The 13,408-nt window shown below is 41.2% G+C and overlaps 2 protein-coding genes across 2 annotated transcripts; both read left to right on the top strand.

The window, feature by feature from the left end:
• Positions 1-1,537: 1,537 nt before the first annotated feature.
• Positions 1,538-3,775, top strand: LOC145500599 (uncharacterized). Its single transcript, XM_081480117.1, has one exon. The coding sequence runs from the start codon at positions 1,627-1,629 to the stop codon at positions 2,542-2,544; it is 918 nt and encodes a 305-aa protein (XP_081336243.1). The 5' UTR covers positions 1,538-1,626; the 3' UTR covers positions 2,545-3,775.
• Positions 3,776-5,853: 2,078 nt separating this feature from the next.
• On the top strand, positions 5,854-7,939 carry LOC145499686 (uncharacterized). The gene has a single exon (XM_081479211.1). The coding sequence runs from the start codon at positions 6,085-6,087 to the stop codon at positions 6,970-6,972; it is 888 nt and encodes a 295-aa protein (XP_081335337.1). The 5' UTR covers positions 5,854-6,084; the 3' UTR covers positions 6,973-7,939.
• Positions 7,940-13,408: the final 5,469 nt, after the last annotated feature.

The following is a 13,408-nucleotide window of genomic DNA, read 5'->3' as shown; positions in this document are numbered from 1 at the left end:
AATAGATGGAAACTAGAAAACAAAGAATTAAAAAAAGAAGGGTTTTGCGTTTAACTAGATGCATATTTTCTATGAAAGGAATCAATAAGGGAAGGTTTAAGCCATTTAAGGTCTTCGCTAGTATATTAACAGCCACAGCTTAACCGATCACTGACAAATGACGCAAATTTAACTGACAAATAGACAAAATTTGTGATGACTGACATTCGCAACGAGTCAAACTCAGTAGGCCATTTTCGGGTTACCTTGTGCCTCTGTTTCAAAACGAGTCTTCGTGCAAACCCTTTGTTATGAAAATAAATTTGATTTGCATGAGAATGAATCTGCAGGCGGAACACGTTTTCATACCAGACTCGTTTTGACAAGAGGCAAAAGGCAACTCGGAAATATTCTGTTAAATGCCGGGTCAAGGACTCTGATTTTTAATACCTCTGGGTTTTGATCGCGAAAATGAGTTCATGCTGTCCGCTGGTCAATTCCTCTTGTTGTCACCAGTTTTACCCTGAAAATGAACCAACATGTTTTCATTAACTAGAGTTGATTCTGTTAAATTCATTGTACATCCTTGCTGTTGATAATTTCTCATGTCATTAATGCAAACACGATCGCATGTATATACACAGGATTGTGAGATTCCCTTCAAGCTAAGCTCGACAAGGAAATAATTGTTATAATTTGAACACTTCCTGTGGCTGTTTAGGAAGTGGCATAGCCCTAATTACTTCATATTTTCCCTCGATGAACCCAGGAGCAATCGGATGGGGTTTACTGATAGCTGAGAATTGGTCAAATTTTAACTGCCGAATGAGAAATGAGGCGCCTTTTAATCTGATAGCTAAGTTCTGAGATTTACAAGCTTATTGATTATTGAGAAATGAGCTGACTGATGGATGAGAAATGCAGTTCAATTTCAACAACGAAGTGCGTGAAGTCTAAAAATAGAATGCAAATTACTGGAACCCTGCGAGAGTCAGACAGCATAGGCGTTTTCTGAGAGAAATAGCAGGAAAATGAACGCCAAATTTTCGTTTTAAAAATTGTTTTAGGAACACTTGCTTACGCGCTTGAAAAAGCTTCAAATTTTCCACCATTCCGTTTTGTTTGTCTGAGTGTGTCTGAGTTATGACATCACTCGAACGCTTTGCTATTCGTTCAAAACTGACTTTCCATCTTTTCTAATTTTAAATATCACGTTGTCACCATAACAACATACACAGTTTTAATAGACCAGCCGCTTCATGATAATTGGTTTTTACCGGACTGTTTATAGAAAAATAAATAAGCAATAAATTGTCAGACCAATATGTGAATGGAAGTAGGCTGTATTTAGTTCCAGCTACTTCTTATTGTCTGTGAATAATACTGTTTTCCATGGTAATTTACAGAAGTCCTTAGGTTTTGTGCCACAATCAACACATCTAAATGCAATCATTGACTTCTTCTTCAATCGGATTGGCTGAGAAATTTCAAAACAAATGGTCATCCAATGCATTGACAGTGCTTCCTCCGTTGGTATAATTGTCTTATAAGGCGACAAAATCGGTAATTCAGCGGCTAGGAGACTTGTAACTACGAGCGAAGTTCTCTACACCAAGTATTCTTAAAAGCCGAGTGTCCCTCTGTAGGATGAATAACATCACCACATATGGAGACGGAATGAAGATGAGGAGATTCGAGTCGATCGCTTTGATTTTTAACGGATGTTTTTCGCTTTTACTTTCAGTGACAATCTGCCTAGTGAATATTGTTTTAATCGCGGCGATCGCCAAGTTTCCTCTTCGCCCAGAGAGACCGATTGATAAAATACATAATGCTTTCTTCTACACTAACCTTATGGCCAGCATCATGTTTCTGCCCTATTTTGGAGTGGCTGAGATCTTACATGGCTTAGAAATCACTTCAAGAACCATCCGCTTCCCAAGCTACTTGTCTACAACATTTTTTGTCTTCGCTCAAGCCAACGTACAAGTGTCTCTAGTCATTTCGATCGAGCGATGTACAGCCTTCGTTTCACCGTATCTTCACCGTCGATTGACGACAAGGAAAAAAATTGTGATCACAGTATTTTTAATGGAGTCATTTTTACTGCTTTCTGTGTGTTTATCGTTTACTGGGATAAACGAACAGGTCTTCTACACAATTTACATCCATGTGTTCTTTTCATTTCCGATGTCGTTACCAATTATCACAACGGGATTCACTTATTGGAAAATAAAAACTAGAAACAGAATTACCAGTAATGAGATTCCTCAGTCAGTGGAAAAGTTAGAACGTCACAGGAAGCATTCCTCACGAACGGCGAGAAAATATCTCACTGTTGTTTCTTTATTTTTGGGTCCGTTGATTTTAAGCATTTTACCTTGGTATGTTGTGAAAGTCGGTGAACTGACAGACCGGAACGCCATTTTAGCAAACGATGTGGGATTCTTCTGGCAACGCCTGTCAATATCACTTGTGTTTCTACCAGATGCTCTTGGGCCAATAACTCTCACGATTCGCTTTGAAGCGTACTATAACTCAGTGAGGCGCTTTTTTCGAAGATAAGCATTTAATTATTGTTCCGCCATTAATCGTCTTTGCAAATGGCTGAGACTGTAAATCGCTTTGAAGCGACAATTCCGGTTACAAACATTTCGGTGAAAAAAATAAAAACAAATTGAGGCTGTCTTCTCTGAGAGAGAACCTCTGAATGAGGTTTTTTTTGGCCGTCAAAAAGGCACGAATACGAGTCATTTTAACGACAATTTGGATTTGGGAAATTTAATTGCAAATACTTCCTTGAAAGTCAGACTGTTCAGCCCAACTACTGGGAAAACAGTATAATTATATCTGGTGGAAAAGGTCTAATTGTGAGCCCATTGTGAATGGCATTTGTCAGTAAAATTCCAATTCTCAGTTTTGTCACTAAAATATGGGAAATTTGATGTTGCAAAGAAAAAAGACGAGTAAATAAATAGACATTTCCTCAAAAAATTTTAATTAAAAGTTCAAATACATTAAATACATACTTACAAAACGTGACATCTGTAACATCAAAGCTATTTAAGAATAAAGTTTTTCTGTGTTTGTTTGTTTTCAGGCTTTGGGTAGATAATTTTATCAGGCATTAGATAGGCTAGCTGCTATCAGCGCATTTAGAGTGCAGTTAATGGACTTTCTTGCTATTATCAATATCAACAATCTTGTAAGGTTATTTTAATAAGGGAAGGCCGGATAAGCTACAAGACTACCTTAATCTTAGACACGCAATAGATCATTTTCGATTTATTAAAATTCAGCCTAAAACAATAGACCTCAGTACGAGGCTCTGGGAAATAACTACAGAGTTTGTGGGGTTTATTCCCCAGAGCCTCTTGCTGAGGTCTATTGTGTTAGGCTGAATTTTAATATGTCGAAATTGGTCTATACACGTAATGTCACAAATATGTTACAAAAACTAGTACGCTCGGACAATGATCATTAATATACAAGGAACTTACGGGCAAACACAACGGTAATGGCAACCAGAACATCGCCTAACAAAAGGCTTAAATTAGTAGGACAACGAATCTGCACGTGCATTAGGCACTTTTGTACTTTCCGCAGCCGTTCTGTGCAAATCAGCAGCATGAAATGACCAGTTTCCAAGTTTTTTTGAGGGCGTGAGCTACTCCGGCTATTTTTTTGTTTTTTCTTTTTGGCGAAATTGTAAAGTATTAAATAAATACATTTTCTAATAATACAGCCCATGCATTGTTGTTCTTGTTTTTTTTTTTCCTACCGTTTTTAGGCGAAGTCTGTAAAATTAGAGTATGTACTGATTAATAAATAATTCATTCAAGTTTCTTTTAAATATTGTAATTCTTTTTTCGAGTCAAATACACTATTGAGTGACTAATTGCTAAAAGCTAAGCTTAATGTTGCAGTTGCGTGGGTGTGTTTATGTTAAGAAAGAAATTCGTTTTAAAATGTGACAAATGGCATGTTTATCTCCAAATAAATCATATTTTATTAAAAACGACAGCACACGCGCAAAAAATATTATTCATTTTGCTTAAAACCTCTTCAAGCCCGAGTTGGAGATAATGTCAATATGACATAAATAAAGCCAATAACGACTTCATTGCATTCTGGATAATCTTACTGAAGTTAATCGTACCAATCTTAATTACTCTCACTCAATCTTACTAATCTTACCGGTGAAGATTGGTTAGAATGCGTATGGTATTAACAAGTTTTAGCATGGTGACGAAAAAAATGACATCGAGGTTGAGGGAAATGAATAAATCAGTTATTCTGTTTTAGTGCCCTAAGCCTGGGCACCATGTTAGAATTTTGTTATATTAATCCTTGACACATTGCAGTTCCCAACATTTGATCCGTTCTACATGTTGTTCTAAAATAATGCCTGTCAAATAAGCGAGTGGTAGGAGTAACTTTTTGCACGGCTTAGAAATCACATTGACGTAATCCAAATAAAAAACGTTGTATTAATTGAATAAAGATGGTGAATTTTATAAAAATAACAATAACCTAAACAAACGCGAGAATAACTGAATATTCATTCTATGAACTCACAAGTTAAATTGAAAGGTGGCAGACAAAAAAGGGAAAATTAGTTTTTATACACTCTCTGGTTCGAGGTCAGAGCAGAAGAATATGTTTGGGGTTTTATAGCTTTGGTCTGGTGTATGCTGTGAAGTCTCAGATAATCTGGGTTCTTTTGGTTGGAATTTGAATTATTCGTGTTTCTGCCTTGTCAGTAAATGTGGGAAATAAAAATGAATGACAATAAAATTTTTACATTCCTTCTGTTAGCGTTCAACTGCTTTGAAATCAGTATTTCGTTATAGTTTATAAACGAATGTGGTTATTATTTAAAAATATGACTTTGCATTTACTTTTGTTGAAACTAATTTTTCAGAATTACTGGTTGGCGCTTGTGAAAACAGAAAAAAAAATTGTGAGAAAATGAGTATTAATGGCGTGAATGAATCTCCACCTTGTGAAAAATTTAATGAAATTTTGGTTGAGTGCAAAGATCTTTTGATAAAAAAAGTAACAATTAGCGTAATTGTAAAAATAAATTTCAGAAAGAACGGCGTGTTTTTTTCTACCAGAGGAAGTGGTTTTTTTTGTTTTTTTTTTATGCGCATAACAACGCTGACATTTGCTTCGGAGAAGGTTTTAGCCGAAATATATTCTACTTTTCCGCGCACCCAATTCTCGTTGTACAATTCTTGATATATATCCTTGGTACAACGATTTTATCATTGCGAGCCAGCCACTGAAGGTCTATATTTTTTTTTGTTTGCTTTTAGTTTGCAAGGCAGCTGCAAAAACAAATTTTAAATTCATAAATGGGGAATTCGTTTAAATTTTCAAAAACCTGATTTTCTCTCTGGTCTTTCCCAGGTAAGGGTCGAGAGAACAAAAATTATTGTTGTTTTTTTTTTTTCAGGTGCTTATTTTCATCGATGGATGACTCTCTTGTGTTCATCAGTGTTCAGAAAGGAATTGTTTTCCAAAAAACGTGCAAGTGACCGCAATTTGGCAACATGTCCTGTTTCGCACTCGCACCCTTGATAAATTGCTATATTGACAGCGTGTTAGACAAATAATCGAAACACAGCCTGAATTTTTCGTGATTATTAACATCGCTCGTTAATTTGCTGACGTCGTCGTTTTATCTTTTTTAATACTTTTTTTAGTGATCGCCATATTTCTTTCAGCTTACGAGTCTGTGACTGTTATCGCTGAAAGGCAATATCTTGTATCTTTGTTACATTACAGTTTGTTTGCTTTCTGTCACCTGCCTACCAAGCCTCTGAACACTTAGAAATTGAAGGTTCCATGAATGAGGTGAGATTCATCTGGCATAGCATTATCTCATGAATTGATTGCATGGCTCAATAACAATCACCGACGCCATTCACAGACGCGGTGGGAAACATTTAAAAGACGTCTGCCAATTTAATAGGCAAAGAGCTAAAGAAATATATTCAAAGCACAAAATTGCTTTTCAGCAGATGGTTAGTTTCGTCAATGAAGTTCTGCTACCACGCCAACTTGAAAGAAGCAACGAATTACTAGGCAGCTTAAGAAATGGATTTCTACTCTTCGGTTTTGCTGGCAAACGGAATAATATCAATTTTTTCGGCTTTTATGGCATGTTTTGGAAGTATCACTCTTATCATTGCAGTTGTGAAGAATCCTTTAAACCTGACTCGCAAAGCTATCCACAGAATCGAAGATGTCAATCGTGGCCTTTACTTCTTGGCCGGAACAGTTCTTCTGCCGTATTTTGGCGTCGGTGAAATCCTTCGAGGCCTAACCAAAAAGCCGAGATATTTGGATTTTCCAAGCTTCACGTCGTTGTTAACGGACTTTTTGATCGCATCGAAACTTGCGATGTACTTGATGATCAACATTGAGAGATATACTGCATACGCACACCCTCACTTCAACCGGGTAAAAGTTACAAAACGGGTCACGTTCTTGGTTTCTCTGTCCGTTGTAGCAGTTTGCTTGATATTTTCGTGTTTGTCGTTCACCGGTATCGACGAAAAGATTTATTACATCATTTTTATTCATCTATTTTGCTCTACGTCGTGGCTGGCTTTTATTATGGTAAGCTGGTTAACTTACCGTAAGCTCAAAAACAGATCGAGAGTTGTACCAGGTGAATCCAATCAGCTCCCACAGCTAAGAGAGAAGGCTGAGTTTGAGAGAGCCAGAAACGCATTAAGCGCCAAAAAATATTTACTCAAATTCGCCAAGTTTTATCTGCCGCTGGTGATATCAATTTTACCGTGGTATACCGTAAAATGTATAAGCACTGTATGCGATACTTGTCTGGTTAACAAGGCAGGATTTTTCTGGGAACGATTCAGTATTTCTTTGGCATTTGTTAATGATGGGTGTTACGCAATTTGGATGATATTTCGCGGGGAATACAGAAATACAGTAAAGTATATTTTTTGTGAAAGCTGATTCTATGAAAGCAATTTTAAAACTTCAACTGAAAGAGTACACAAGGATTTAATTGCATTTGGCAAAATTATGTTGATATAGAGTGGAACAGATTCGAGAGCTGACACTCGGTATCACGAAACTTAAATACTTCTTTGTTTGCTGCTCTAGTTCAAACCATATGATGTTTCGCTGAAGAATTGTTTCTTTCAGATTTAATCATATTCACGAGTTTATGATATTGTGATAGACCAAAAAAAAAAATAAATAATGGGGAGCTTAAGCAAACCACGACGACGACGGCAAAGAGAACGTTACCAAATAAAAGGTTTAATGAGTAAAAAAATAGCTGTGTGCGTGCGTTATCTTTGTACATTTCTTTGCCGCCGTTTGTAAAACAAGAACGTGAAGTTACAAAGTTCTGCCTAGTCAAAGGAACGCGAACGACGATGGCTAGTTTTGTATATCTCCATTTGGAAGTGAACACTGTCATTCCATGCCGTTTAACCTGAGCACGTTTTTGAGTCGTTGGCGTAGTAAACAGATCTAGACAATTGCGAATTTCGCTGGTAAAATATAAATTCTTATTTCACTAGGCGTCGTACTTGACGGCGCCGTTGTCGTTGCTTAAGCTCCATATTCTAGAGAGCACTAGGCTAAACGAATCTATTAGGAAACGAGATCATAATAATTGTAGCATCTAGTAAATAGACTTATGATCACTACCCAAGCTTGCAAGATAAATACAGTCTCTGTTACTTACAAGTAGGCCATATTTGTGTTTTCGGTATAGGCTTGTGTTACACTCTACTCAATCTCGCACAGGAACTATTACAAAACTACAATGACAACACGTTTTCTCATCGATCCTCGTTTCGTTTTCATTCTCACCAACGCGTGGGATTTTTGATCCCATAATAATAAGTAACCTGGGGCTGGGCCCAGTCCCTCACGTTCTACTTGTAACACACTCCCCTCCAACAGAAATGTCGTCCCGACATTATAACAGGAAATACAAAACCAAAAAGAACAATGGTTGGGAGGGAGCGTCAGTTCTCATCATGTTTCAAACTGAATACCTATTGTGGCAGTTCCATTATCTGCAGGTTTTGTCTTTAACAGTTTGTAACTAGAGGGAAAATCCAACACAAATTTCGCTTATGAGTTAAGTCACAGAAGGCGAGCAACAGGTCTGCTTGTCCATGGTTAATACTCGGAGTAATCAGTTGTGACTTCAGGAGTGTTCATTACTGGTTTGTCCATATGGGCTGTGGTATATACTGTAGCTGTGGAATAAATGGGATGTGCGGGGTGCAGTGAACACACCGGCAGTGAGGTACAAGCCAGTTGGCCATGACTTGGTAGGGAAGTATCACCTGAGGGCATTGAATTGCGTTTACTACTGGGTTTAAACGTTGGTACTCGGGTACCCCCATCTGACTGTAAGTCAGAATCCGAGGGGGTCGTCTCTCCCTTCTAGGTCGCGTAGCTCCCTCTAGGTGTTCCTCTGAATCTGAATTGTCACTTTCCTCAGGGGCCATATCAGTCACATCTAGAACGGGTGAATTTGGCACTGATGAGTCACCAGTGTCCACTTGTGGGTCAGGTTGGTCCCTGGTATCTGACATAGTGGCACAATCTTCATTATCACAGTGGTCCTGTGGGTCCATAGGAGGGATGTCTACTTCCGCCGGAAAGGCTATTTCATGGGTGACTGGAGAGGACAGTGTGTTCATCTCATACTCATCATCAGAACTCTCTCCAATGTCTTCAGGCTGAGGTGGCACTCTAGGTCTTAGTTGGGTGGTCTTGGATGATGCTCTCGTTGGTTTAGGCAGTGGTAAAGCATCACAAGGAAGTAGCAAGTTACGGTGTAACACGCGTTGTTTCCCACGGCCAAGTTCTGGCTTTACTCGATAGACTGGACTATCAGATATGCGTTCCTCAACTACATAAATTTGCTCTTCCCAGTGTGAACGGAGCTTTCCAGGTCCTCCCCTTTCTGAAAGGTTTCTAACAAGTACGCGGTCGCCGGGGAGTCGGACTGCTGCGGAAGCCTTCTTGTCGTAATACACTTTACTCCTGGCTGACGATTTCTGGGTGTTCCTAGATGCTAGGTCGTAGGCCCGTCTCATATCTGCTTGCCACGTCTTTGCATAGTCCTGGTAATCACCCTGTTGAAGGTCGTTGTCTAGGTCAAACAGCAAATCAACTGGTAATCGTGGGGAACGGCCAAACATCAGGTAAAATGGCGAGAACCCAGTCGTTTCGTGTCTTGTGCAGTTGTACGCATGTATAAGCTTGTTTAAGGAATCTTTCCAGTTCGATTTCTTTTCCTCCGGGAGGGTCCTTAGCATCGAGAGTAACGTTCGGTTCATGCGTTCTACCTGGCCATTGCCCTGTGGGTGGTATGGAGTGGTTCGCGAGCTGGCAACTCCACTGAGACGTTCTAGGTTGTGGAACAATTTGTTTTCAAACTCACCACCTTGGTCGTGATGTATTCGTGCTGGGAAACCGAACCTTGGGATAAACTCATTGTAGATCTTCTCAGCAGCAGTGCGGGCCGTCTTGTTGCGCGTTGCATAGGCTTGGGCATATTTGGTAAAGTTATCAACAATCAGCAGTACATATTCATATCCACCTTTGCTCTTGTCCAGATGCAGAAAATCAATGGAAACTACTTCAAAGGGTGCTGATGTCATCAGGTGCATCATAGGTGCTTTCGTGACTGTGTTTGGTTTCTTCTGTTTGATGCATCTGCAACGTTGTGTCACAAAATACTCTATGTCACGGTACATATGTGGCCAGTAGAAGCGGGACCTTGCAAGTTCTGCGACTCTCTCCACTCCAAGGTGTCCCATCTCTGTGTGTAGTTCTTTAAGTACCACTGGGATGAAGTTGTGTGGCAGAACTAATTGTATCTTAGAGCTTGTTCTTCGTCGCAGGATACCATGTTCATCAACTTCCAGTTTCTTCCATTCTCTCATAAGGTTGGTAACTCCATGGGGTTCATTCTTCAGTTGGCCACCACCCGGTTTGATCCCGTGTGTCTTGTAGTAAAGCACGCGGCATATAGCACTATCCGAGTGCTGTGCCTCCTTGATTTCACTAGGGCTGAAGGGTTTTAGATTCAGATCCTTTAATGTCGGTTCAGGAGTTGTCAAGTCTGCGGCAATTGCCGTAACCCATGGGATTGTGCCTTTTGCCTGTTCCCTAACTGCTTCCACGGTTGCCTCAAGGACATCTTTGGGTACTTCCTCTGTACAATCGCTCATATACTTGTCTATGTCCAATGGGATTCTTGACAGAACATCCGCGTCAACATTAGTCTTGCCCGGTCGGTACTTGATTGTAAAGTTATAATCCGCTAACTCGGCCACCCACCGATGCCCCGTGGCATTCAACTTTGCTGATGACATCACATACGTTAACGGGTTATTGTCAGTGAAAACAGCGAAGGATGGAGCATAGAATAAGTAATCCCTGAATTTGTCAGTAATTGCCCACTTTAGGGCGAAGAATTCTAACTTTCCTGAGTGCAAGTGGTAGTTCCGTTCCGCGGGCGTCAATGTCCTTGAGCCATAGCCAACAACTCTCAATTTCCCCCCTTGTTCTTGGTAGAGCACCGCCCCAAGTCCTTCGCTTGAGGCATCCGTGTGCAGTACAAATGGTCGTTCAAAGTCAGGGTAAGCCATTACCCCTGGCTGCATAAGAAGTTCAATTAGGAAGTTTAATCGCTCTTGGTGTCTTTCATTCCACGGGATTTTGTGATTTGATGACGATTGTCCTTTCGATGTCGGCAACCTCCACTTGGGGTGCTCTTTCTGTCCTTTAGCTCTGCTGGGCTGGTCACTGCATTCTTTAACTGAAAGTAGGTCATAAAGGGGTTTGGCTAATCTGGAGAAGTCGCGAATATATTGGCGGTAATAGCTTATGAAACCCAGGAGTTTGCGCAATTCACCAACAGTTCTTGGTTTAGTTTCCTTAAGGGCTGCCACTGCTGCAACGTCTGCTGAGTCCATCGTGTAGCCATCTGCTGAGACTCTTCTGCCTAAGTAACGAACACGGGGCTTAAACAACTGACATTTATTTGGCTTCAGCTTGATACCATACTCCTGCAAACGTTTAAGTACCTTTCGCACATTGTCTACATGCTCAGAAAATGTTCTACTGTACACCAGGACATCATCAAGATTTGGAATACATATTTCATCGCGGAGACCTTCTAGGCATTCCTCCATGTACCTCTGGTAAGCTGCCGGTGCATTTTTAAGGCCAAAAGGAATCCGGTTCCACTGGTATAAACCCCAGGGGGTGATGAACGCTGTTAGATGTCGGTGTTCTTCTGCTACGAATCCTTGATGATATGCCTTTCCTTGGTCTAACACTGAAAAGTAAGTGTTCCCACTGAGACTATTCAGGATGTCTTGGATGCGAGGGATGGGCTGGCGGTCATCCTCAGTTTTGCTGTTTAACTGCCTATAGTCAACACATAGTCTCAGACTGCCGTCTTTTTTTCTCGCACACACCACTGGGGAAGAGTAGGGTGACTTTGAGTTGCTTATCCAACCACGATTGATCATATCCTGCAAGTCTGACTTTACCTCTTCGTACAAGGGCTTTGGAATTGAATTGTATGTTTTTTGTACTGGGACGTCATCTCTCAGGTTGATTTCCAATTTCAAATGTTCGGCACATCCAATGTCACCATCATCTATAGCGAAGGCCCCGGATTCTTCCCTCAACATCTCCTTGACAATCACCCGTTGCTCACTTGACAAATGGCTCAAGTCAACTGGGGGAGTCCACTTTGCTTTACTTTGTTCGGGCTGACTTGGCTCCCACTCATAACTGGTTGCCTCACTCCAAGTTTCACCTTCCTCTTTCTCTTGTTTCTGTTCAGCTTCGACTGGCAGTGGCGTGACGGACTGCACTAACTGTATAGTGCCCAGTTCTGTCCGCCTACGTAAGGTCATCTCTCGTTCGGTGTTGTTGCATACTGGAACATACATTCGGCTCGAGGACCTCGGGGAGATTCGGTGGAGACAGCCCTGAACTTCTAGCCCCTCAGGCCACACCCCTTCCTCTTTGGGCTCAAACACAACAGGCAAATCTTCTTCTAATAGTCCAAAGTGTACCTGACATTTGACTCTCACAGTCTCTCCTGGTGGGACACGTATGTCTTGTCTGCCGACTCTGAGCATACCGGTGTCAGCTTCATCATCCATACTTTGGATGAAATTAACCAGCGCTCTTGCTTCGCCCTCTTTCACAGATGGGAACGAGTCATTCACTATTCGGGGCTATAGGCTGGTTGTGTTGGGGCTACTACTCCTCTTAATGACCTCTTCAATGACATTAAAGCCGATGATGGGATACTCCTGATTATCTTCACTTCCTATTAGTACGGGTACTGTCAATGGCTCCGAGTACCCGTCCTCCCCAACCAACTGGAACTCTACCTCAATCCAGCCATCATATGCGATTTTTGTACCGTTCACGGCCTGGAGATTTAATCCATCTTCCCCCAATAACTCGCTTATGTCTCTTACTGGCTCGTTTGGTAGGTTAATTTCTTTCCAATGTTTGGACACAACACAAACTTGAGCTCCGGTATCCCACAGGGCATCCACCTTTTCCCCTTGAATCAAGCAGGAAACCACACATTTTCTCCCCACTAATTCGGTGAGTTTAGAGCGTTGTCTCGGGGTTAGGTGGGAACTGAACGACGTTTTCAATGTTTCAACACTTGCCCTTTCCCTCAGTTCAACTTCGCTAATGGCTTGACATAGTTTCTTATGCTTCTCCCAATGTTCCCTTTGACAAACTTTTGAACAATAGTGGCTAGTATGGCACTGTGAACACCGCAAGTATTGATGTGCCCAATCCTCCCTCTTTCCACGGTTCATGCATTGTTGGGACTGCTCATGAATCGGGGGGGCTGCTCCTTGTCCCGTGGGGGCAACCCTTGTCTGTTTCCCTGGGGGCTTGCTGAGTTATAGCCCCTTCGGCTTGACCTTAGGCATTGGTAACTGAAGTGGCCGACATCACCACAGTTGAAACAATGGTTGCAACGGAAACCCCTTCCTTGTCTTTCACAATTCCAGCACCCTCTAGGGCGAACCCTCCCTTGCTCTACAGGGTTGTACTGTGGGTGAGGGCTAGCGCGGCTTTGTTGTTCCATGCCCTCCCGGATAGCAGCCAATTCCGCTTTCAACTCTCTAACTTCAGTAAGAAGGTTAACTTTTGGTGGCTTTTCTGGGGTTTTACCTTCAACTGAGGCATTGCTGTCGTCATGGGTGGCCAATTGAGCTACAAGCTGTGTGGGGGTTCGGTTTGTGAGCTGGTCATGACGGGAACCAAGCTTCTGCATTCTTTCTGTTTCATTACTAACTGCTGCATTCAATTTCTCAAAAAGTTCTTCATCTTCCACTTGGGTGTTTTGCAGGCATGGTTT

This window comes from Orbicella franksi, chromosome 10, assembly GCF_964199315.1.
Source record: "Orbicella franksi chromosome 10, jaOrbFran1.1, whole genome shotgun sequence".
Lineage (NCBI taxonomy): Eukaryota > Metazoa > Cnidaria > Anthozoa > Scleractinia > Merulinidae > Orbicella > Orbicella franksi.
The sequence above is the reverse complement of the archived record's forward strand: the minus strand, read 5'-3'. Positions and strand labels throughout refer to the sequence as shown.

What these genes read in the sequence shown, in the direction of transcription:
- LOC145500599 (XM_081480117.1), top strand. Translation starts at nt 1,627, where the DNA reads ATGAATAACATCACCACATATGGAGACGGAATGAAGATGAGGAGATTC.
- LOC145499686 (XM_081479211.1), top strand. Translation starts at nt 6,085, where the DNA reads ATGGATTTCTACTCTTCGGTTTTGCTGGCAAACGGAATAATATCAATT.